Genomic DNA, 23,626 nt, shown 5'->3' on the forward strand with positions numbered 1-23,626 from the left:
GCCCAGATCTGCTCTAGGGGTCTAGAGGAACCCCTCCATCTCCTGGCCAAGCACCATGATGCTCCCCAGGGTGGAGACACCAGCCAGGGGCTGGCAGAGGGTTCAGCCCTCACCCTGTGCCCTGCCACTGCCCACCCCACTGGCTCACCTCGCCCTTGGGGGTGGTGACCGCTGTCCTCCGGGGATCGATGTCCTCATTGATGCTGGACAGGAAGTTCTGTGAGATGCGGAGGGCGTCCTGGAGCAGAGGGTAGTCAGGGTGGTCGGCTGGAGTGTGCTTGAGGAGGTCCTGGAAGAGGACAGGCACAGGTGAGCAGCTGGAGAGCACCCACCCTGGAGAACTCCCATCAGCACTCCCCATGGCTGCACATCCCCTGGAACAACAGAGGCAGAGCCTCCCACCAACCCCTGTACCCCAGGACTGGTGTCACACTCACGTGCAGGACGAGGGTGCTCCGTGTCACCCGGTCGATGGGTTTGTACAGCAGAGCTGAGGGGAGAGAGAAGGTGTCAGCAGCCACTCCTTCTGGAGCCCTGGCCCATCTCCCACCCTGGTCTGCACAGAGCCCTGGGTGAGCACCGGGGATCCATTCTGCACAGAGCCAGCAGCAGCTGGACCACCATGTCAGTGACAGGGACAGTGGTTAGCCACCAGTGCCACAGCCCCGCTCCCTGCTGCGCTGGGGGCACGGGGAACCACGCCAGGCTGCTGTGTGGTCACAGCCACGGTGACACCGCTCCACCCTGACTGCTGGATGGGATGTCCCACCACAGCTGTGCCAGCACACCCCCCCTCCCGTGGCAAAGGATGTCCTCGTGCACAGTGAACCAACACTGGCGGTGGCTGTGGAGCGGAAGAGCTGCTCGTCACCCACAGCAGCTTTTTCAGTTTCCTTTTGGCTCAGCAGTGGGCCCTGTCCCTGCTCTGCCACCCCATGGAACGCCCTGTATCCACCACCCCAGCGGGCCCTGGGTGCTGGGGGAACCCAGGCTGCTCCAGCAGCAGCAAAACCCCCACCTACAGAGAATGCCTGGGCCAAGGCATCATCCCAATGCCACTGCCCTGTGTCCCCTCCCCACAGCCTCCCATGACTGCATGTGAGGCTCCATCTGGGGCAGGGCAGCAGAGCTGCCTCAAACGTGGGGCACAGACACCCCCTTTCTCCTGCCATGCACCCTCCCCACAGGAGGCTCTTCAGAGGCACATTTCACTGGAAGCAGCCAGACCCTCCTCCTCCCTCCTGGCTCTCTGGGCAGGCAAAGGCACAGATCCCACTCACAGGGCTGTTCCCCATGCCTGGCCACTGCTGTGTTTCCCCAGGCTGGTTCCAGACAGGCTGATGCCTCTGGGTTTTCCCTTCACTTTGGAGCACTTCCCCAAACTGCCAGTGCCAAGAGGGGCCAGGTTTCGGGCTCATGGGAGAGGAAGAAAAGCTGCCATCTCCTCACCCTGTGCTGGGTTGTGGGGGAGATCCCATCCCCTTTACAACAGAGGGTGCTGCCTTGTGGTGCCCAAACCTGAGAGAGGGACCCCCATCCTGGTGAACTGGGGGTCTCTGCTCAGGAGGTGAGGATGCCAACCTGGACCCCAAACAGAGGCTGCATCGCCCACAACTCCATGCCAGCGGGCAAAGCCAGAGCCCCACTCCCTGCAACAGCCAGCGAGAATCCTGCTCTGGGATAGAGGGGTCAGGCAGGGTGTCCCCCCTTTTTCACCACCCTACACCCCCGGTAGGATGGACCCTCACGCTGCGTTTTCTACAGACACATTCAAAGCACTGGAGGGCACTGGGAGAGGCTGAGCCGGCACAGTCCCGCCAGCCTGGGACCCAGACGCAGGCAGCAGCAGTCAGGGATGCCCCGTGCCTCTCCTCCCAGCCACGGAGAGATGGACATTCCAGCCCCACGACGCTCACAGCCTCCGGCAGGCAAATGGGGACCCCTCCCTACCCCCATCTGCACGGCACAGCTCAGACATGGGGGGTCCCCCAGCCCAGGATCCCCCCCCGCCCATCCAAGCTCCTCTATCCCGCTGCCGGCACGAGCCCCTGCCCGGCGGGCACGGCGAGCGCGTGGCCGCGTGTGCCGGAGCCAAGATGATTCAATCCAGCCTGGAACAAAGACGCTCCCAACTTCAGGCTGCAGAGCACGACGCAGCTTCCACACCCCCCAACCCCCGGCCCCCGCCCGGGCAAGCACAGCCAGCCCCGGGCCAGCATCCCCTCAGCATCGCTCCCTCACCGGCACCCCCCAATTCGGAGCCGCCCCCCCTCGCCTCACCGTAGGTGCAGTTACAGCAGAGCCGGACAATGACGAGGATTTCCATGGCAGCCCCGTCTCGGCGCGGCCATCGCTGCCGCCCCGCAGCAGCTCAGCCCGGCTGCGGCACAGCATCGGCCCCTCCGCACGGCTCTGGGCACGGCCGGCGGGCGGGGAGGAGGGGTGGGCAGGGGGTGGGGGGCTGCTGCACGCCCACAGCATCCTAAAGAGCTGCGACACCCACCACCCCCCCGCCCTTCTCGCCGGCTCCGCACACGGGCACACAAAGGGGGAGCGGCTCGGTAATTCCTGCTCGGTAATTCCTGCTCTGTAATTCATCCCCGCCGGTCCCGCGGGCGGACAAAAGGCTGCGTCCCCCTCCCCGCGCCCGCCGTACCCTCCATGGTGACGGACGTGTGGCTCTCCTTCGAGTCCTTGGGGCCCTTCACCTTCAGCTCCTAGGGAAGGAAAGGGCCATCAGTGCAGCCCGCAGGGGGCTGGGGGAAAAGTCATTGCTCAAGATCATGGGGTCCCCCCCCAACCCTTTCTGCACCCTGATATCTCCCCCCGGCCCCAGCCTGGTCACGCTGGAGGTCACACGTGGGTGCTGGGTGGAGGTGTGGGCTGTACAGGATACTGCCTGGCTGGGAGCAGCTCTGGCTGTGCCCCACAGTTGGGACATGGTGGTGATCCCACCGAGATGAACAGCTCTGCTGCAGAGGGGCTGGAGAGAGCAGGGAGCTCCAGCTACAACCACAGAGGTCTCTGTTCCTATAGGGGAGCCAGGCATGGAGATGCAGCCAGCAGGAGACAGGAGATGAGCCACAGGTGCCCATCACCCACGGTCACTGGATGGGATGAGCTGGTGCAGGCTGCCCTGGCACCCCTGACATGGTGACAGCAAGGGCTGAGCCCAACCTGAGCTTGCACAAGGTGAGGGACAAACTCCTGCAATGCCCAGAGACCACAAGCCCCCAGGGACAGCATTCTCTGCCCTGTGCTGGGACAGCCTGGGGAACAGTCTTGTCCCACTGGCACAGCCCTATCCCAGCTTACCTCCGAGATCTTCTGGAACTGGTAGTTGCTCTGGCTGCACTTCTCTGCTGTCTCCAGGGCGATTTTGTAGTTATCCACAAAGGCCTTGTAGACACCCAGCTGGCTGGCCTGCGGGGAGGGGGGGTTAGCCGGGCACCCAGCAGGATGCTGAAGCCCCCCTGCAGCACAAGGAGCCTGGCAACCCCTGAGGGGGCTCTGCCCAGAGTTGTCCCCTCCTGGCAGGACACTGCCACACCACAGCCATCTGGGCAGCCACACATTTTGCTCTGCAGGGAAAGCTCTTGCCCAGCGCAGGATGGTGGGGCTCCTGTCCAGTCCTGTGCCCCCACAAAGCTCCAAAATCCAACAGAGAGATAACAAGTGCCTAGAGAGCGGAAGCTGAAGCTTTAACTGCTTCCTAGCGCCCTTCAACCCGCCCTCTCCTCAGCCTCTCCCCAGCATGGCCACAGCACCCACAGGTGCAGCCCATGCTCCCATTGTACATCCAAAGCAGCAGCAGGACCCGGCCCTCCTTCTCTTCCAAGTGGAGCAAGACCTGAGGAAGGTGCATACCAGCTTCTGGAAGAGGTGGCCCATGGTGACATTGCTGTCCCACTGCTGCACCTTTGGGCACAGGCTGTCGTAGAACTCCTTGTGGATCTCATAGATGTCCTGGATCTTGTAGAAAATCGTCTCGATCTGCTGCAGGGTCAGGACAGGCTGCGACGTGGTGGCCGTGGCCTTCAGCGGCTTCATGGGCTGCCAACGGAGAAGGGAGAGCATTTGAGATGAGGGCTGGGAAGGGAACACTGGGGATGAGGAGGATCTGAGCCAGCAGCAAGGGCTGCCCAGGACAGGTCCCAGCCAGCAGCTGCACCAAGGGGCACTCTGGGCTTCTGCATCCCCGCAGACTTCCCTGTGGTGGTGACCCCGCATTGTGCAGCAGTGTCTCGGCCATGAAGGTCAGCAAGTCCACAAGAGGAAGCAGGGCTATAAATACCTCCCCCATGGGCTATGGGGAAGGCAAGATGGGCAGCCAGGCCAGCAAGGCTGGCTCCAGTGTGGCTCCTGAAGCTTTGCCCCCACCCAGGCATCACCCAGGCCAGACCTGCCTGGGGGAAGCTGTCCAGGAAGAAATTACTCCCTCTCTCCATTCATCCATCCATCCATCCATCCCCCATCCCTGCCAAGGGCCATCCCTGGAGGGGCTGTGCTCACCAACAAGAGGGCCTCCAGCTGGTTGATGTAGATCTCCTCACTGGCCAGGAAACCCGAGAGCACCAGCTTCCGCATCTCCAGGCCTTTGCCAGCCTCTCGCTCGCCCTACGGAACACAGCAAGGAGCCTGGCTGAGCAAGTGGCATGCAAGGAGACACCCCATCCCACCAGCCCATCCCTGGCATCCCCCCCTGGGCACACATCCCTGCCAGTGCTAGGAAAGCTCCGTGGCAAGGTCCGGGCATGTGCCCGAGGGGCAGCAGAGCCCAGCTGGAGCCAGCTGGGAAGCCACGAGCTGTGCTGGCTCCTCTCCCCTCCCTGCTCCTGGCTGGCCAGGAGCCCGGCGCCGCTGGCAGCGCTCCAGGATGGCGCACGGCATGGCAGGACTCTCCCAGGGCAGAGTCCAGAGACGCCCAGTGAAATCATGCTTGGCGTGGATGGTGCTGCCACGTGATCCGGCACCACCCTTTCCCTCGGCTGAGGTTTTCCCGGGAACGTGCCACCCCAGCAGTCACTGCCTGGTGGCACTGGGGCAGTTCCCAGCGTCCAGGTCTGTTGCAGCACTGATGCTGGCACGACCCTCGTGGCAGGGAGATGGCTGGCCTGTGACCCTCAGTGAGGCTCTCCCAGCGTCCAGACATGGGTGCCCCAGCCCCTGAACCATCCTGTCATGCTTTAGCTTCCCCCCTCTTTAAAAATTACACTTGGGGACCAGGTTTTTGCCACCCAGACAGAGGCCAAGCACAGCCATGGTGGGGGGCATCAGTCACTCTGGGCCATCAGCCATTGAGGATGGTTTGGGGAGGACATTGGTCCTGCCTCACCTCTGCCCACACCAGCCCTGGCTGTTGAGCCAGCAGAGGTGACAGCTGCAAACCCCCAAAGGGCACAGCCCCAAAGTGGGCATGGCTGTGAAGCAGCACCTCCCTGTCCCACTCTTAGCATCCATCAGCTTGCCCTGGGGGCTGCTGTGCCAACCAGGGTGCCCAACCTGCCAGGCTGCACCATTAAGGCTGGGCTGTGGTGACTGGGGTGGCAGGAGGGTGCACAGGGCAGCCACTTTTATTCACTGGGAGTTCGTGGGCTCTTTGCCACCGATTAGTCACGGGCTCTTCCTGCTTCCCCCAGCCTGGGCCCTGCGGAGGAGCTCAGGAGATAAGGGGCCCACCCACGCCCGGGGCCCACAGCTCCCCACGAGGACGATGCCAACTGGACCCCCGTGACCCAGAGGAGCAACCCTTAATCTGGGTCCCGTGGCTGCCCTGTTCAGGAGACCCCAGGGAGAGCAGGGGCAGAGCCCTCCTCCAGCACCCAGGCACCCCTGGCAGGGTGAGCACGAGAAGGGTGCTGGGCTGCACCTGCCAGCACAGGGGTCCCCCCAGCTCTAGGGTTTGGGACGGTTTAGGAGCTGCTGGTGGCTGTGTGGTGGGGCAGAGTGTTAAGCAGCCCCTTCCGGAGCATCCAGTGCTGGCTCTGCTGAGCCACACAGCCCCCCCAGCAGCATGCTTGGCCCTACTCCCCCCTAAGAAGAGGACTGGTTGGTCACCCTGCTCTGAGCCCTTCACACCCGATGCCTGGCACAGCCCTGCCCCGTGCCCCTGGCCACAGGCAGTCCTGGGGGAGTGGTGGGGCTGCAGGAATGCTCCTGCTGCCCCCCAGCTCTGCCCTCCACCAGCACCCGCCGCATCGACCCAGGAGCTGCCCCCTCACCTGGGCATCACCAGCCCCAGCAAGATGCCCCCTGTCCCCCCACCCCCTGCCCAGCATGGGAGCAGGGTGCCCCCGCCGCCCACCTTCTCTCCGGCCGAAAACGGAGACCCAGGGCTGGTGGGGGTTCCTGGCTCAGAGTCATCTTCATCCTCCAGCACTTTATCCAGGTACCCTATGGCCTCCTCTTCCTCCTCCATGGCCGGGCGGGCAGCGGGGGAGCAGAGGGGACCCCACAAGGCTCCGGGCAAAGGGGCTCACACGGCTGAGCTGTCCCAGCCTGACTCAGCTCTGGACGCCGGCCACCACCGCGGGATGAAAGGAACCATTATGGGATTCCCCGGTGCTCCCGCCTGCCCCGAGCTCCGGCCCGGCCTTCGGTCCGCGGGGTCCCGGCCGCTCCCGGGGCGGCCTCTCAGCCACCTCCGAGCGGCGGCAGCGGCACCTCCGGGCTCGGCAGCGGCGCGGCCTGAGGGCCAGCCCGGCTGTCCGCCGGACTCCGCTCGGCCCCGGGGGGCCGCCGGCGGTGGAGGGGCCGCTGCCCGGCGCTCCGAGCCCCAGCCGGCCCCAGCTCCGCCCTGCTCGCTACAGGAAATGCATCTCTCTCGGCGCTGGAGGTGGGGCTGCTCCGCCGCCGGAGTGTGGTCAAGGCTGGGGCGCGCAGAGCAGCCGCCTTCCCCGGCGCTGGCACAGCCTGGCGTGAACAGCATGGGGAGGGGTCCCTGCCCCCTGCCAGGCCCCTCGCCCGGCAGTGCGAGAGCACCGTCCCGCCTGCTGCGGGCCCCTGGATCCCTTCCTTGGATCCCGGCAGAGAGACGGACCATGGGGATTGCCACCAGCGAGAAGGGATCTTGGAGGGCAGCAGCATCACCAGGTCCCACAGGGGGACCTGACTCTGCACCCCTAGGAAGTACCAGACCTCTCCCAGCCCAGAGGGGATGTGGGGCAGGGTCATGCAGCTGAGCCACCTGCCTTCCCACATATCTGCCCCACATCCCACACAGATCAGCGCTGGCACCTCCCTGCTGCTCCAGCCTCACCACAAGGGCCAGTTGGGACGTGGGGACACCAGCAGTGGTGTGACACTTCTGAGGGACACTGTGGGCCTTGGCAAATGAGGCAAGATCAGGCTGGAGAAGGGGACACCAACACAAGAGCTATTTCAGCAGCTTTCTCCCTGCTCCTCAGAAGCAAAAGGGGAACCTGTGGCCGCATGTGCTCTGCCCACAGGAGCCATCTCTCCTGCCTGCACCCATCTGAGCCTGGAACAAACTCCTGCTGTGAGAAGTGGGCAGGAATACAGACACAGGGACTTTCCAGAGCCTGTGTCCAACCCTGTATCCATGACACAGCTCAGGCTTTGCCCAGACTTTGCTAAGAGGGAACTGTGCCAGGAAAACATGACCCTGCCTGCCACAGCTGGGTCCCCAGAGCGGGGAATGGTCCCTGTCCTGGGAAACGCTACCCACAGTGCCAAACCCAGCAGCACCCAAAGAAGGGCTGGGGCAACACCCAACACCGTGACCATGGCACCTGTGTTTCCCAGGTGGGAGAGGAAGGGTCAAGATGTGTCTGCACCCAGCAGTCACAGGCCCAAATGTGGCCACAGCTGCCCCAGGAGCATGCAAGATGAGATGCCCCACCAGAAACCTCCTCCAGCCCTCTCAAAGGCAGTGACACCAGTCCTGCCTCACCACAGAAGAGCTACAGGGTGAACCTGGCACCCTGTGCCACCAGCCACAGCAGGACCCCCATGAAACCCTGTGCCCCTTGCAGGGCTGGACACACAAGGACAGAATTTGGAGGGTGCTCTTGCACAGGCAGCTCTAGAGATGGAGGCAGAGCCAGCACTGAGCTCCAACGCTTCCCAGTCCTGTTAGTGGCAACCAAGTCATCATCCCTGCCTGTACCCAGACCCAGTGTGCCCCACCATCCCTGAGGTCATCCCTGTGCCAGCATCTCCCCTCCATCCCTGCTCCCCTGCTATCCCTGATGGTGCTGATGACAGAGCCCAGAGCTCACAGACCTGGCACCAGAGTGTCAGGGCTGGGGCTTGAAGGGCTCTGCCGAAGGACAAGATATCCTAAGACTGAGTTTGGAGCCAGCCCCGGGAGAGGGTCCCTCCCACAGCGGCAAAGGGCAGGACCCCCCTGTCCCTCCCCTGGGGCCGTCCAGAGCGCTGGGTGCCTGCAGGAGGATGCTGCTCAGGGAGACCCAGGGGAGGAAGCCACACCTCTCCCTCTTTTGCCTCAGCATCCGGGTCAGGAGCTTAACTCTTTCCATGACAAAAAAACCCTTCGTTTTTACTTTTCCCAGCCCAGGCAGTGGCAGCACTGAGGGATCCCCCAGCCTGGGGCCAGGCAGTCGCTCCCTGCACCAGCCCTGCAAGGCCAAGGCCAAGGCCTGCCTGGACCCCACTGCTCCTGGGCTTTATGGAAGCTTTTATTCTGGAAAAAACCCGAAACCCCCTTTTTTCCCTTTGCAGCTCTTCAGGCATCCCTCCTGTGAAACACCCTGGGAAACCCAAGGACCTCGCGGGGATGCACTCAGAAGAGCAGGGGTTAAATCTAAGTTCTCCAGAGAGGGGGGGCGCTTTGTGTCCCCCTTCCCCCCCTCGGACTGGTGACTGGGTCCCCGAGTGCCGCTAGATGGAGCCGGCAGCCTGGTGGAGCGACTGTGCCCTGTCCCCAAGGGCTCCGGGAGCTGGGGACACCGGGAACCCCCCGATTCCGGCACGCCCAGGGACCCCTCTCTCTGTTCAGCCCCTGCCCTTCCAGCTCTGCCACCAGCGTGGCACGGCGGGGCAGGGAACACAGCGTGTCCCACAGGCACAGCATCCCCGGAACTGCTGCTCCCCAAACTGCCACGGCCAGCAGGTTTTAGGACGCCAGGGATAGTCCCCAAGGTCACAGCAGCACCAGAGTACCACTGACACACCGAGCTGGACACCCACAGCCCCCAACACGCCCCTCAACCAGCGCAGAGCTCCGCGCCCCGGGCACCTACCCCTGTGCTGAGGCCGTCGGTGGGTGTGGGTGAGACACCGTCCCCGCTCTCCTGGCCGCGGGCGCTGAGCTGGGGGGACATGGTGGGCGACTCGTCGATGTAGGGCATGGTTTCCGAGCCCTCTGGCAGCGCCTTGGGCTCCTCGTTGCCCTCGGCGTCGTACTCGTCCGCGCCATAGTTGAAGTCTGGCAGGGTAAGAGAGGGTGGCCGTGAGCGTCCAGGCACTGGCACGGCCGAGGGTCACCACAACCACCCCCGCCTGTGGTCACCTGCGGGCAGCTGACCCTATGTCCCACACCCAGGGCCACGTACAGACACCCATACCCACAGCCCAGCCCAGCCCTGCTGTGTGCTCAGCCGAGCAGGCAGGGCATCGCATCACAGGGAGCATCCCTGCCCTGCAGGCATCCTCTGCTCGACACACTTCCCTATATTTGAATAATTAACGGAACCGAGAGGCCCAGGGCCTCTCTGTGCAGGGACAGCTGCTCTGCCAGACGCTCCAGCCCCATGCAAGCAGCTCTGCCCTCCCTGCCTGCCCACTGGCCACCACCCCCGTGCCATCCCTGGGCAGGGATGGAGCTGGGCTGGCAGCCACAGCCGCCATCCTCTCTGCTTCCCCGTGCCCACACTCCTCAGAGCGTGGGAATGGATGCCAGGACGCCTGGATCTGCAGCACGGAGGACAGAGCCACCCCCCTGGAAGAAGTGTGATGGTGGCAGCTCTATAGAGGGTGGGCAGCTCGGCCCATGATGGGGGACCAAAGGGGGCTGCTTTCCCCAGCGCAGGATGAGGCCCCCAGCATGCCAGGACAGCACCCATTTTTGGATACCCTATGCTGACCCACAACCCCACCACCACCCACAGACCAGGGGAAGCCAATCTGGGGAGCCAGAGCCCCAGGGGGTAGTGGGGTGGCTCCAGGGTCTGCGGTGGGTCCCTGGGGCGCAGCAGGGACCGGGGTACATCCTAACCTGTTACCATGGGAACGGCAGCGGCTCGGTGGCAGCGGGAAGAGGTGGCTGCAGCAGCCCCGAGATGCTGACAAAGGGGAGGGGGAAGGGAGCCTGGCTGCGGCAGGGGTGGCTGTGGGGTGCAGCCAGCACCCCCACCCTGAGCTGCAGCCAAGACCCCCTCAGCGTCCCCCAAAGAGGCAGGGGATGTGGCTCAGCCAACACAACCCCCATCCCACAATCCCCTCCCACCCAGCAACCCCGTGGATCTCTAGACCACACATCCCCACAGGCTTCCTGGGCACAGACAGCAGGGAGACCCCAGCTAAGACCCTGGCTGAAAACCTGGCCAAAACAGGGTGCACTGGGGCAGGAGCAGCCATCCCAGACCAAACCCCACACCACTGCCACTTCATGCCTCCACGGCCCTGCCATCCTGGCCAAGGACTCCCCTGGCTCCCACCAACACCGCTCAGTGCATTAATATTGCATTCAGCTTCCTAGTGGAAGTGGATAAATCTTTAAATCAAAGAGTGTTGCAAAGCACTCAGGCCAGGAGCCCTGCCAGTGCCAGTGGGGAGGGATAGGCATTCCCATCCTGCATCTGAGGGGGATGAAGGAAAGTCCTGACAGGGGCCAGATGCATCCCATCTCTGCCAGAACACCACAGTCCCTTTTAGCCCTTGCTTCATTAGCAATTAGCTGCTAATAATCATTAGCACATGGGGCCACTCTTGCTGGGCCACCACAGCCCATGTTCAACCCAGGAGCTGACTACATGGGCAGAGGAGGGGAAGCCCATGGTTCCTGCTGGTCCTCAGCTCCCAGGGAAACAGGATCCCTGGCTCTAAGCTGTCCTGCCTCCTCATGGTGGGATGTCACAGTCTCTTCTGCCTTTGACAGGTGCCAGCTGTGGTGCTTCCAGCTCCATCCAGGAGCATGGCAGCATGAGGTTCATTAGCAGTGGTGTCCCCCATGATGCCACCTCTCCAGCTACACCCACCTTACACAGCTCCCCTGAGCCCCCCTAAGCTGAGCACTGTCCCCAGGCTGGGGATGTCCCAGAGAATCCCAAACCTCTCACCCAAGTGCCCCTGCCCATCAGGTGGGGCCTAAAGAGGAGCCAAGGCAGCAGAGAGGGGACAAAGCTGATGGTCTCCACCAGGAACACCAACCAGCTCAGAGGCCATCAGGCTCCCCCGCCCTCCCTCCACCATGGCCAGGGTTCTGCAGCTCCAGGCTTAACCACTCCAGGGGCAGGCAACAGGGACAGCCAGCGTGGCATCGTCACTGTGGGCGTCCTGGCAACCCAGGTGTGGTGGCTCAGCAGCCAGGTAATGAGAACACAGCGTTAATGAGGCGGTTGGGGACCCTGGGAGGTGACACCCGCAGCAGTGCAGGGGGGAAGTTGGCATCGATGGCACAGAGGGGGAAGGGACTGGCCTGCAGGGACGCAGCAATGACTTGGCTCTCCCACTGCTACCAGTTGGAGCAGATCTACATCCCAGTCCTGGACCAGAGTTGGGGATCAGACCTACAGGCAGAGCCCCAACAGGCACCCAAGGAGAGGGACTCTGCATTGCCTGCAGGATGGAGAACAAAGCCATGTCCTCATGGCTCCAGCTGTGCCACCCGTGGCTGTGCACTATTTGTGGGGCTCTCACCTGGGGAGCTCAGGAAGAGGAACCTTCACAGCACTCCCAGAAGCCACTACAGGGAGGGAACCAAGCACCACCAAGCAGCCAAGACAAGCAAAGGGGACATTGCTGGGTGAGGGGACACGGAGGGTCTGTGCCTCTGTGTCTCCCTGCCCGTGGGGGGCTCGTGCCACCCAGGCAGCCCAAACCCAGCACGTCCCTCCCTCCTCCCCCACAGCTGCATTGCCCCTGCAGCCTGTTCCTGTGCCCGTGCCAAAACCCAGCGCTATTTTTGCTCCTGCTTTTTAGCAGCAGTGGAAATCCTCCTGCTCCACCCCAGGGGTGGGGACCAAGGAGAGGGAGGCAGCCTGGCCCAGAGGAGCCACTCTGGGGGGCAAAGACACCCCGACCTGAAACTGCCTTGTAACCCTGACCCCACACACAGCCCTGGGACGCTGAGCTGGATCCAACCCCACACTGCACCAAGGGCTGACACCCAAGGGATGCTGACACCCATCAGGGCAGGGCCCTGTGGGCTGGCATCATGGACACAACAGGGTGACAGAGCCAGGAACAAATCCCCATGGGGGATTATTTTCCCCAGGAAATTGTTTCTCCTTCGCCACATCTTCCCAGGACCGACTCAGGCTAATGCCAGCACAATGGTCCCCAAGAGGGAGCTCAGCCAAGGGCAGCAGCTCCTGCCCAGCCCAGAGAGGCAGCACAGTCACAGCAGCTCAAGGTGGCATTTCCTTCACTTTCCAGCTGGGCACGTGCTATTCCCTGACACCTTGGCAGTGCACCAGCACACCCCAGTGCTCACCCATTCTATCCCATTTCCAGGAGAAGCCCAACATCCACAGGGAGCCTGGGAGATTTTGGGGAAGCGCCACGGTTTCCCTGTGCCTGGGTGAAAATTCACCATGACAACACAGATGCGTGAGCTGGCCTCGGACCTGCCTCCACAGGCCTCCTCCAAAGGGTGGCTCGACACAAACACCATCTCCTCCACACCACTGCTTTGCCCAGTGTGATGAAGGCTGGACCCTGCCTTGCCTCCCCCAAAATGTGGGCACACCAAGCAGCCTCCCCCACGCCTTGGCAAGGGCAGCTGGAGGAGGATTTGGGATGGCAGAGCAGTGGCTTTGCAGAGATGCCATGGATGGGAAGGAGGGTGCAGGGGCTGGGGCTGGATGTGGCCCCGGGCTCCAGCCCAAACACCTGCACAGGCTGCACAGCCACGCCAGACTCCGGGACTGCCACTGCTGGATGCAGCCTCCGGCTGTGGATGTCACAGGCTTCAGGCTGGAAAACTTGGGGAGGTGGTTCAGCCCTATGCAGTGTGCCCCTCGATGGCCCCTGCTCTCTCTAGGGCATGACAGATGCCAGATCCACACATGGAGCATACTCCGGAGCATGCCACCTTCCCATGCACCCGTGCCAAACCTCGCTGCCCCACAAGCACCAGGCTCCGAGCTCAACACTGCACCCCAAAACCCATCCCCAGGGTGCCCACGCGGCTCAGCGCTCTCCTAGAATGAACAACGGGGACCCCAAGACGAAGCACCCTCATCCTCAAGCCATGTCGCTGGAGCCCTCAGCCGCCGCTGAGCCAGCTGCCATGGGATCAGGACCGCCAGTGCTCAGAGGCTCATTCCTCCCTGCTGCCCGTCCGTGGGACCGGGGGATTCGCACCTCCCCGGCTGCTGCAGGACGCCCCCGGCCCCACCGGCCGCCAGCCCCCGGGTACCGGCACCGCGTTGCCACAGCACCCTCGGCACAGCGCCTCGGAGCTCGCTGCGAAAATCACGGCTGGGGGAGATGTGCCTTCCCACCACCGCGGAGGGACGGGAATGGGACCTGGGGAAAAAAAGCACCCCACATCCCCTAGGACCCCCGTGGGCAGTGCCAGCTGTCAGGCTGCTCCAGCCCCAGCGAGCCCCACGGCGCCGGGGCCACCATCACCGTCACTCATCCTGCTCACGCAGCCCCCGGAGCGGGCAGCAGCTCCCCAGAGCCCGGGGGATGCTGGACGGATTCCGGCCAACGCCGTCCCGCCACCGGGGCACGCGGGATGCTCACGGAGGGGAGCACAACCCCCTGCCAGCATCGCCAGCCCCCTGCCCGGTCCCGCCTCAGCCCAGGCACCCCCAGCGCAGGATCCCCGGCACAGCATCCCTGCCCGGCGCGACGCAGCGTTACACAACAGGTAGGGGAGACCCGGCCCGCCGCCCCCCTCGCCCACCCCGCAGCCCGGGCCACGTACTGCTGTAGAGGGTGTCGATCCAGGAGAGGCGAGGCAGGCCGCGGTGGCTCAGCGGCTCCATGCTCGGAGGGCTGTGCCGGCGCTCAGCCCGCTCTCATCTCACAACAAAGGCGGCGGGCGCGGGCGGGAGGCGGGGGCCGCGGGCCCAGGCGGGGGCTGGATGGCAGAGCCGGCCACAGCCGCCTGCCCGGGCACACGGCCGCTCCTCTGCCAAGGGTGCCCAGGGAAGGAGGTGCCGCCTGGCAATGGCAGCGCGTCCCGCCTCCCGCCCCTGCCTCGCCGGGGGGAGCCGAGCTCCGCGTCCCCCCGCACGCAGTCACGCCGACCCTCCGCAGGGGTCTGGGGACCGCGCAGGAGGAGGAGGAGGAGGAAGAGGAGGAGGGGATGTTGGTGGCACAGCGGCCTATGCGGCTGCTCCCCGGGCCACCCCAAGGAGAACGGGGGGAAGGGGGAGCTGGCTCCATCACCCCTTCTACCGTGGTCTCATCTCCTTCCTATAACCGAGGGATACTGTGCCCACTTCCCAGAAAAGCTTTCCCCAGCTCCTCAAGCCACTACTGAAGCTGAAGCACACAGTCTCCTCCTGGTCCCGCTCCCCCTGGTTCTGGGAAGCAGGGCCTCCAGGAACCGGGAGCAGCCCTGCCCCCTTCAGCCGGGGTTAGCAGAGCGGGACGTGGGCAGGCAGGGGTTAAACCGCCCTCCCCAGCCGCGTGTAGCCAAAGGAAATACAAAGTGCCAGAGTCATCAACCCCAATATGTCAGGGCGCCAGCCAAGCGTTCAAGTGCAGAGACTGCCCTGGTTCAGCCTGTGCCCGCACCGCTGCCCCGTCCCGGAGGATTGGGCAGCATCCCCTGCCAGTGCCCTCGGCCGCATCCTGCCTGTGGCCTCAGCGTGAAGAGAAGGGCCTGGACCAGGCACTGGGGCCAGATGGGAACTGGGCAGGAGGGATAATGCTCTGCCATTGGAGCATGAAGTGCCAGGACGCGGGTGGCATCGGCAACCGGCTGGGAGACCTGAGAGGACCCTGTCAAGGCACTGCCACCACCTGATCCCCACTCCCAGGGATGTCCACAGACACAGCATTTTGGGGGAGCGCAGCAATGCCAGTGCTGTGATTCAGCATGGCTGAAGCACATGGAACCATTGGCACCTGGCATCCAGGATGAGGAGCCACTGCTGTCCCTGGCACAGCCCTGCCTGCCTGCAGGGGATCCATCCAGCCCCGGTGTGGCAAGGACCCACATCCACAGCCCACTGCACCCATGGGCTGTGAGTCACCGCGTGCTGAGTCAGTGGCACAGGGTGCAGCCCTACAGCTGCCATTTCCCACCCCTTGCCTGACCCACTCCCAGGTATTTTGGGGAGTCAACACTCCCGTTGCCCCCAAGCTGTTACCACAGGTAGTGCCCAAGGGTGACCACAACGTGACAGTCTTTGCTGCTGTCCATCTCCCACCAGCTCCCCCATCACTCCTGCCTTGGCTCCAGCTCAGCGTGTCCTCACTCCATGGAACCTTAAAGGTTCCAGCTGAGAGTCCTCTCCATCCTCCACAGCAAACTCCACACCACTGCAGTCCCCTCAACCCCTCACAGCAAGAGCCCCTGCCAGGAAGGCAGCAGAGGTTCAGCCGAGCACATCAACCCTGTTTATAGCAGGAAACCACTCTTTGTTCGTGCCCTGGGGAGCCCCCGCAGCAGCACCAGCACAGGGTGGTGGCTGCAGGGCCACGGGGGCAGCAGGAAGCTGGTTTTCCATGCAGGGGAGTTTTTCCACATGCTTTTCCCGGCCAGACACACCTCCTGGCCACTCCTGCCCATGGCACCAGCCTCTCTATGCCACCATGCCCCCTTTGCACATCTTCCTCTTTGTCCAACACAGGGCATGAGCTGAGCACTTGGAAGAGCTGCCAGACCCCATGCAGCACTACACCAGCTGGCCACCCTTGGCCTGGTACCACACAGCAGGTCCTGGCAGTGCCATGGCCAGGAGGACCAGGCCAGCAAATGCCTCACAGACCCAGGACCACCCTGTGCTTCACCCCATGGCAGCACACACCAACCCAGGCAGATGCCCTTGCACAGCCCACACAAGACAGCCCCACCAAACCACGGGGCTTTATTTTTACTTTGGTTCTTGTGCTCTTCTCACCTTTGCGAAAACAGCAAAACCTCAAAACCTGCAAAGCAGCTCGAACCTTCCTCCTCTGCCCAGGAGAGCTGGCGGGAGCACCCACCCACACCCTGGCACCCATCACCCCGGCACCCATCTCCCCTCAGTGATACAGACCAGTCCTGGGTGAGGAGATGCTGCCAACCATGTTCTCAGCCCCCGTCAACCACCCCCAGCTCCAGCTGGGAGCATCCCTGCGGCAGAGCCGAAGCCTCAGCTCCACAGTTCCTCCCCACCACCAGCCAGCCCTGCACAGCCTGCCTGGTGTCTGGCTGTCTGCCTGGCATCTGCCCAGCCCCTGCCCGCCATCCCACGCATCGCTATTTCTGGGCTCTTGTGCAAGAGTCCTCCAGTCACAGCCACAGGAGCTGCAGGAGCCTCGGCGCTCGGCCAGGGCCGGGCAGGGGCTGCTGGTGGGAGCCCAGGGCTGACAGCAACCAGAGAGCAGCTCCAGAGCCACCTGCACCTCCAACGCTGGCACAGGGTGGTCTTCTCCTGCAGGAAGAGTGGAATGGGAGAGGGTGGTTGGGGAGCACCATGCAAGTGCTAAGAGCAGCCAGAGAGCTTTAATTAGGAGAGGTGAAGCCTATGTGTCCTGGAGCCATGGCAGGGACACAGCCAGGGCTGCAGAGCCCTGAGGTGGGAGATGCCAGCCAAGAGCGTGGCTTTCCCAGCTCCTCCAGTGCCTGCTCTGCCAGGCTCTCCAGGAGGTCCAGGCTCTCCCTCGCTGGTGCAGAGCAGCAGCTGCCCCCTTGCCAGAGGCTGCAGAGAGAGATGAGAGGAACAAATGAAAATGTTTCCACCCTCCCCGCCAAGGAGAACGGCAAGTTCTTCCTGCCGGGTGCCCTGAACATGCCACTCCTCAGTCCAGCATTAAACTTCTGCCCCAGTATCACTTCCCTGCGGGATGGAAGCCCTGAGGTCTGAGCTGCATCGGCCCCAAGCTGCACTCACAAACCTGGGGCATGGCTGAGAGGTGCCTGGAGCACAGGGCAGGCTCAGCCAGCTTTGCTTCCCACCACAAGAGCTTCAGGAGGAGGAGGTGTGAAGGAGGAGGTGTTGGTTTGCAGCCTCAGAACAAAAACCTGCCCATGGAACAAAACCCATCCAGAAAGCCCCATCCCAGCACAAAGGTCTCCCTATCTGCCAGATCTTTCAAACAATCCCTGAACTTTGCAGCTGGGACTTATCTCAAGGCAGATCTGCAGGAGTCCTCTGGGATTCTGCTTAGGCTGGTCAGGCTCTGCTCAGGCTACAGCCAAGGCAGCCAAGAAATGCTGCTGCTACTGATCTACATACGCCAATTATCCTGCTCAGCAAACACTGATAAAGTAACTTGGAGTGGGAAATCTTCTATTTGGGGATGTCTCTTGGGGAAGGGATGAGTTCCATGTGCTCTCTCTCCTGCTGGCTCCTGGTGCCTGCTCCAGGTGACCTCAGCAATGCCACGAACCAAGGGCATAGGTGCCATTTTCCTGTCAGGGATGCACACTTAGTGAGCTGCCCTGGCTACCTCAGGCTCCCCTCTGTAACACAAGGAAATAAGAGCACAGAGGAAAGTCTCTCCCTCTGATCCCCGCTGCAGGGTTGGCCCCAGCAGACAGCATCCAGCAGAACACAGAGCAGAGCCATCCGCTGGGATCCCAACCGGCGGCATCGCTGGGCAGGAGGGGAGGAGGAACCGGCGGAACAAAGAGCCCCGCTGCACAGAAGTGTCTTTCCAGGGGGAAAAAAACCACAACAAACCCAAACCAGATTTCAATAGACTTACAATGCAAATGTATTCAGGCCCCGCAGGGCACTTCTGGCTCTATCCAGCCACCTAATGAGGGCTCCTTGCCTTCCTGCTGCTGCTCCTGCCTGGGGCAGCCGATCAGCACTGCACCAAACCTGGGGGCCACCTCCGTGCTGAAGTGGTCACCCCATGGTGGGCACAGCCCCTGGCACTACTGGCACTGGAAGGTAAACTCCATCCCTTCCTGCCTTTCTGCAGAGCACCAGGGCAGACTGTGCAGCCCAAGAAATGCTGCCGAGCTGGGGGAGTTCAGCATCATCTCTGCCCCAAATCATGAGGGGATAAAAACCCAGCCGGTGGGACTGTGCTCAGCTGATGGAACACAAGGACATGCATCCACAAAGGGATGCACAGGGATGCTGCAGCCAAGCCCAGCTCCTCCAGGTGAGATGTTGGCATCTCTGTGCCCAAGGAGAGCAGGAACCGCAGCTGTGCCGGGGGAATATCCCCGCCCAGTGAGAGGGACAAGGACTCCCAACCCACAGAGCATCCATCCTGCTTGGTGGTCACAGGGTGCTGGCACCTGGAAGGGCTGTTTCCCACCCAGCAGATGCAGCTGCTGCCAGCTCTGCCCCGAGCACAGATCCTGGTGGTGCCCATGGGCAGAGCTGGTCACAGCTCTTCCAGCTCCTTTACAAGCCCTCCATTATGAACCCATCACAGGGCAAACTCCAACAGCCAGCACTTACTGCTCTCACCTAAAGCTATGCTTTAAACAGCAGCTCTTCTACTCCAAGGCATTTTAACCTCATAAACCTTGCATTTATTTATGGTTTTCTTTAACAGTGCCAACCTGCCCCAGCGTTAACCCTGCCATCCCCACCTCAGGCAGCACCACTCCTGGGCGAGGCAGCCCCACGTCACGCAGGGGTTGCTGTCACAATGCCACCAGGGGGGTTTGTGCAGAGAAGCCACCTCCCGAAACGCCACCGGGCCCCAGAGCAGATGGAGACGGTTCAAAGGTCCCCAGCAGGCACACAGACACACATGCTGCGGTTTTGTCCTTGCCTGAGCAGTTGAAATTAAACACTGAGACTCTGCCTGGCCTTCCCTGGCCAGAGGAGGAAGGTCCAGCATCTCCAGAGCCAAATAAGCGCTTTCCAGCAGTGGGGAAACATGATGAAGTAAAAATTTTAAAAAGCAGATATGAGGGCACAGAAGTGGCAGATGGGCTCTCAGGGAGGGACAACTCCCCCCACTGCACGTCCCCACTTGGGCACTGACTCCCAGATCTCCCCTAAAGGAGGTGCTAAAGAGGGGGAGATGGATGTACAGATCATGCAACACTTCACCTTTCTGTGGGGAGCTCCTCTGCCTCCTGCACGCTGTGACCTACCCCAAGGAGAAAGAGATGCACCAGGATAAACTCTGGACTTTGGTCACTACTTTCTGTTCTTTTCCTTTGCTGAGGTTTTATGGAGTATTCCAAGAAAGAGATGAGGAACCAGAAGGGTCCAAGGGTGGCTCAGGACAGCAGGACAGAGCCCTGCCTGCAGCATTGCCCCATCACCTCCCTGACTGCAGGGAGTTTCTCCAGAACAGAGATGCCACTTTTGCAGCATCATGTATTTGCCAGGAGCAGCACAAGCTGAAAGCAGGGGGAAAGCAGCAAGAACAAGCCCTGCCTTTACCCAAACTGTGCCACAAGCCCCCAGCATGACACCCATAGGAATCCAGCCCCAAGCTGGGCATGCAGGGATGAGGTAGCCAATGCCCCAGGGACTCCAGATGCCCCAGGGCCCCTTCCCCATCTCAGCCCATTGGTGCACACCCTGACACCGCTGCCTTTCTGTGCTCCCCGCCCTCCGAGGCAGGGACCCCACTGCTGCCCGCAGCTCCCTTCCCATTTCCCAAGGTACCAGTGAAGGCAGTGCAGCAGGGCGAGAAGAAGAGCCCACGTGACTCCAGGATATTTCCTTGGGAGAAACTGTAATTCCAGCTAAACAGAGGGCTGGGGATTCATTTACAGCACAGCTTGCAGCCACAGCATCCTGCTGTAACCAGATCCGCCAGCCAACGCCATCATGGGCTATTCCAGCTATGCCAGCTCTCCCCACCCCAGAGCTCACATTTCTGGGGTGCAGGGCGCTGCACAGGGCAGGTCAGGGGCTTCTAAACCACACAGCCTTCACAAGGAGCTCCAGGAGCTCCCGCAGCACCCCAGCTCTGTGGCAAAGCCAGCCTCTTCCTCCGCTTCCCGAGGACAAAGCGAGCAAACCCAGCACCGAGTTCGTTCCACCTCCGCACGCGCTACCTGGCTGCCGGGCACAAAGCATCTCCGACGGGCACCGCCGCCTCCCTCCTGCTCAGCTCACCCTCTCCTCGCTGGTACCAACCCGCAGCACCGGACCCTCCATCCCTTCTGTGGCAAAAGGGAGGTGATGGAAGCGGCGCCCAGCCCGCCCCGGCACACCCCGAGCACCTCCCGGCACGGCACCGCGCATACTCAGCTGCGAGGCCAGCTGCGTGTTTGGCCACAGGGACAGGTGACGGCCAGGATGAAGGGAATTTTAGTCCTTTCCACGCTTCGTTCTTAGCCATCTGCTCGCTGACGCTCAGATTTTGTCGGTCCCGGGTGAGCTGGCACAGGCGTTATCTCAGATGCCAGGATCGTGTATCTGGCTGTCACACGCGCTGCTCTCGTGCAACAGCCGCAGACAGGGGCATCTCGCAGATTTCCTCGCTTTAAATCAGATTAATCACAAGCTACTTAAAGGAAACCACTGGTAATTCCCTTAAAGACGGTATTCAACGCTCCTTCACTTGCTGTCCGGATAGTGCTTCCATAGGTTATGGTGATACAGCTGGGGACTGATGCGTTCAACCACAGCCACAGCACCACTACGCTCCAAAATTCACATTAAAATACTGAGGGACCCAGGCAGAGCGGCACTAACTGAGTTACACACCACCAGCGTGCTGGCAGGAGAAGCAAACAGCACCACGATCAGGAATTTTCAATTATATCTGAAAAATAGAGAGAAGTGAGAAGAAAACAACAGGAGCACTAAGTTAACCAACTGCCCGTGAAAAGGGGATCCCAGGCAGCAACCTCACACGTCTTACTGGACCCTCAAATTTTGCTTTTAAATGTCAGTGCCGTCAGCGCACACAGGCGCCCTTATAACACCCAACAAAGAAAAGTGCTGACGCTTGGGAAAGGCTCGGGACAGGCTCAGGACAAGGCTGGGGAGGGCTCATCAACATCGCTGCCATCAGCTGACCTCGGTGCAGAGCCCAGCCATGTCATGGGACAAGGAGCAGGGAGCTTCCTCCTCTGAGGAGCGCTGGAGATGGTGATCCTGATGAAGACCCATTTAGGGAAAGAGGAAGAGGCCACATTTACCCACAGCAGATGCAGCCTTGGACTTCAAGGTCTTATCTGAAAGACTCACCAGGACCAGCTGCAAAGGTCTTGCAGGGTGGTACTGGGCTGGAGGATCCCTCTGACTTACAAAGCTGGGACCTTGGAGGCTTATGCTGTGCTCCAGGAAAGCCCCTTTAAGAACACTCCCTGGCCTGAGAGCAGCCTTGCACAGTCCTGGGTTTGGAAACATTCAGGAGCATTACCCAGATATAAATGCAACGCAGATCCAAGCACAAATCAGAAGGATTTGTGCTTGGTCGCTCCGACGCACTTGAGCCACTTCAGCCACTGAGCAGCTCTCCAAGAAGTACAGCCAGTGCCTGCTGATGGGAGCTGGAGAACGGCCTGGAGCAGCCCTTTGAAAGCAGCACATGGAATGCCCTTGGTCCTCACCCCAGGGCTGGGACCAGGCTCCCACAGCCAGTCCCTGCCAACTGGGGAGCGGCACAAACACTCACACGTGCGAGCCTGGCACAGTACGGCAACAACACCGGGAGCAGCCATGCACTTTGGACATTTCACCTCCAGACAGCTCGGGAAGGTGAAGTGGAAACTGAGCTGCTCTTCAGCACTGCAGACTAATGCAATAAATATAAATTAACTAAATAGCAAGCACAATTTGACATCAGAGCACTTGCTACCCAGGCAATCTTAAACCAGCACGATACAGCCTTGGGGCAAACGCACCACCCCAAACAATCAAGCAAGAACAAAATTAACTCAAGTCAGCTGCAGAATTAGCAGCATTAAAAGTGGCATTCCCTAGCTGCCGGGACTGTGTTTGAACCGGGTTTAAAGCTGATGCAATAACAACTTCCAGGCCGCTGGAAGTAGGACAGCGTGACGGGTGACAGCGCTAGCTGGCTGCGCCTTCAGTGCCACAAAACAGCCAGGCAAAATAAGTGTCCTCAATCCGCCCAGAAAAACGCCCCAGGACATGTCACCACCCCGGGAAGCTTCTGCTTTAGCACCTCCAGGATTTCCCCACATGAGGCCACGGGGTGTCACCTGAGCAGAGGTGTCCCGGTGAGCCAGGTCACACCAGGAGGAAGTGAGTCCTTCACAGTGTCCCAGCCCCAGAGGTGGCTCCTGGGTCACCACCACATCACCAAGACCCAACTGCAGGGGACCAGCAGCCACTCTCCCTCCTTGCCCACCTAAGGATGGGGCCTTGGCATGCGATGTCCTTGGAAGTGGGACAGGGAGGAGACAGAGCTCAGGGTGACCTTAGTGGTGGGACAGCACATGGGCTCAGGGTGGCACTAGTTGTTTGATGTGGATGGCACAAGGAGTTGGGGCATACTCTGCTAAGTGATGGCATGGGGTGCTCCTGGGTGCACCATGGGGACACCCTGGGGAGACCATCAGATCCCCTGCTGTGCCACAGGGGACCGGCTGCATCAACTGTGTAGCAGGGATGGCACAGGGGCTTGGGATTGCCTTAGCAGTGGCACGGCATGGGGACACACGGGGACGGAGTGGCACGGGATGCCACGGGCATGACACGGAGGCACAGGACCGGCAGCGCGAGGGCTGGGGACGCCTCGGCCGTGAAGCGGCTCAGGACGCCCTTGACCATGCGATGGGGACAGCGCAGGGGGGCTTGGGGTGGGGACGGCCCCCCCCTCGGCCGCCCCGCGGCACCCACCTGCCGAGGAAGCGTCCTCCGCGTCGGAGCTGCCGCCGCTGCCTCGCTCGGGAGCTGCCGGCGGGGCGGGGGCGGCGGGCGGCGGCGGCGGGAGGGGGGCCCGGGCCAGCGCCGCCTCCAGGTAGCCCACCTTGAACCGCTCCTCGGCCAGCGCCCGCTGCAGGCGGCGCAGGTGGCGGCGGCAGCGCTCCAGCTCCCGCTCCATGGCCCGCACCGAGCCCAGCTCCATGCGGGGCGCCGGCTCCCGGGAACTCCGCCTGCCAGTGCCGCGCGAAGTCCGCCCGGGCCGCCTCGCCCGCCGCCATCCCCGCCCCGCACCCGAGTTCTTCCCCGTCCCTCCCTCCCTGCCTCCGGCACCGCCGCCGCCGCCGCCGTTCCGCCCCCGCCGCCGCCGCGGAGCCTGACGTCGGGGCCCGCCCCCGGCCCGCCCCGCCTCGGCTCGGCCCCGCCGGGGCGGGGGCAGCGCTGCCACCGCCCCCCGGCCCCGCTCCGGCTGCGGCCCGCGGATGGCATGGCATGGCATGGCATGGGGGGACACGCACCCCACTGCTCCGACCCTCGGTCCT

General features: G+C 62.3%; 2 protein-coding genes across 4 annotated transcripts in view; both read right to left on the reverse strand.

Annotated features, from left to right (window-relative positions):
* ABR (ABR activator of RhoGEF and GTPase) overlaps nt 1-20,316 on the reverse strand; it is a 35,932-nt gene extending 15,616 nt beyond the window's left edge. Inside the window, exons 1-8 of one of the 3 annotated variants that reach the window (XM_050321648.1) lie at nt 20,300-20,316; nt 9,225-9,409; nt 4,513-4,617; nt 3,868-4,053; nt 3,316-3,423; nt 2,657-2,717; nt 438-490; nt 149-289 (exon numbers count right to left, since the gene is read on the reverse strand). In XM_050321648.1, coding sequence (XP_050177605.1) covers nt 149-289; nt 438-490; nt 2,657-2,717; nt 3,316-3,423; nt 3,868-4,053; nt 4,513-4,617; nt 9,225-9,332 — 762 coding nt within the window. In that variant the 5' untranslated portion in view covers nt 9,333-9,409; nt 20,300-20,316. Of the gene's footprint in view, nt 1-148; nt 290-437; nt 491-2,656; nt 2,718-3,315; nt 3,424-3,867; nt 4,054-4,512; nt 4,618-6,304; nt 6,527-9,224; nt 9,410-14,080; nt 14,305-20,299 lie in introns of those variants that run through there. The other 2 variants (XM_050321647.1, XM_050321649.1) reach the window with 2 other exon arrangements.
* A 59-nt stretch (nt 20,317-20,375) lies between these two features.
* LOC126643368 (breakpoint cluster region protein-like) lies at nt 20,376-23,363 on the reverse strand. Its single transcript, XM_050321651.1, has 3 exons — nt 23,061-23,363; nt 20,492-21,012; nt 20,376-20,407 (listed from the first exon to the last, which is right to left on the reverse strand). The coding sequence occupies exons 1-2, from the start codon at nt 23,287-23,289 to the stop codon at nt 20,993-20,995; spliced, it is 249 nt and encodes an 82-aa protein (XP_050177608.1). The 5' UTR covers nt 23,290-23,363; the 3' UTR covers nt 20,376-20,407; nt 20,492-20,992.
* Nucleotides 23,364-23,626: the final 263 nt, after the last annotated feature.

The sequence above is a fragment of the Myiozetetes cayanensis genome, unplaced genomic scaffold (genome assembly GCF_022539395.1).
Source record: "Myiozetetes cayanensis isolate MyiCay16 unplaced genomic scaffold, myiCay2020 scf27, whole genome shotgun sequence".
NCBI classification, from domain to species: Eukaryota; Metazoa; Chordata; class Aves; order Passeriformes; family Tyrannidae; genus Myiozetetes; species Myiozetetes cayanensis.

Coding starts and splice junctions, on each gene's coding strand:
- LOC126643368 (XM_050321651.1), bottom strand. CDS start 23,289: ATGGAGCTGGGCTCGGTGCGGGCCATGGAGCGGGAGCTGGAGCGCTGC. Junction 21,013..23,060: donor GGAGGACGCTTCCTCGGCAG/GTGGGTGCCGCG, acceptor TCTATTTTTCAG/ATATAATTGAAAATTCCTGA.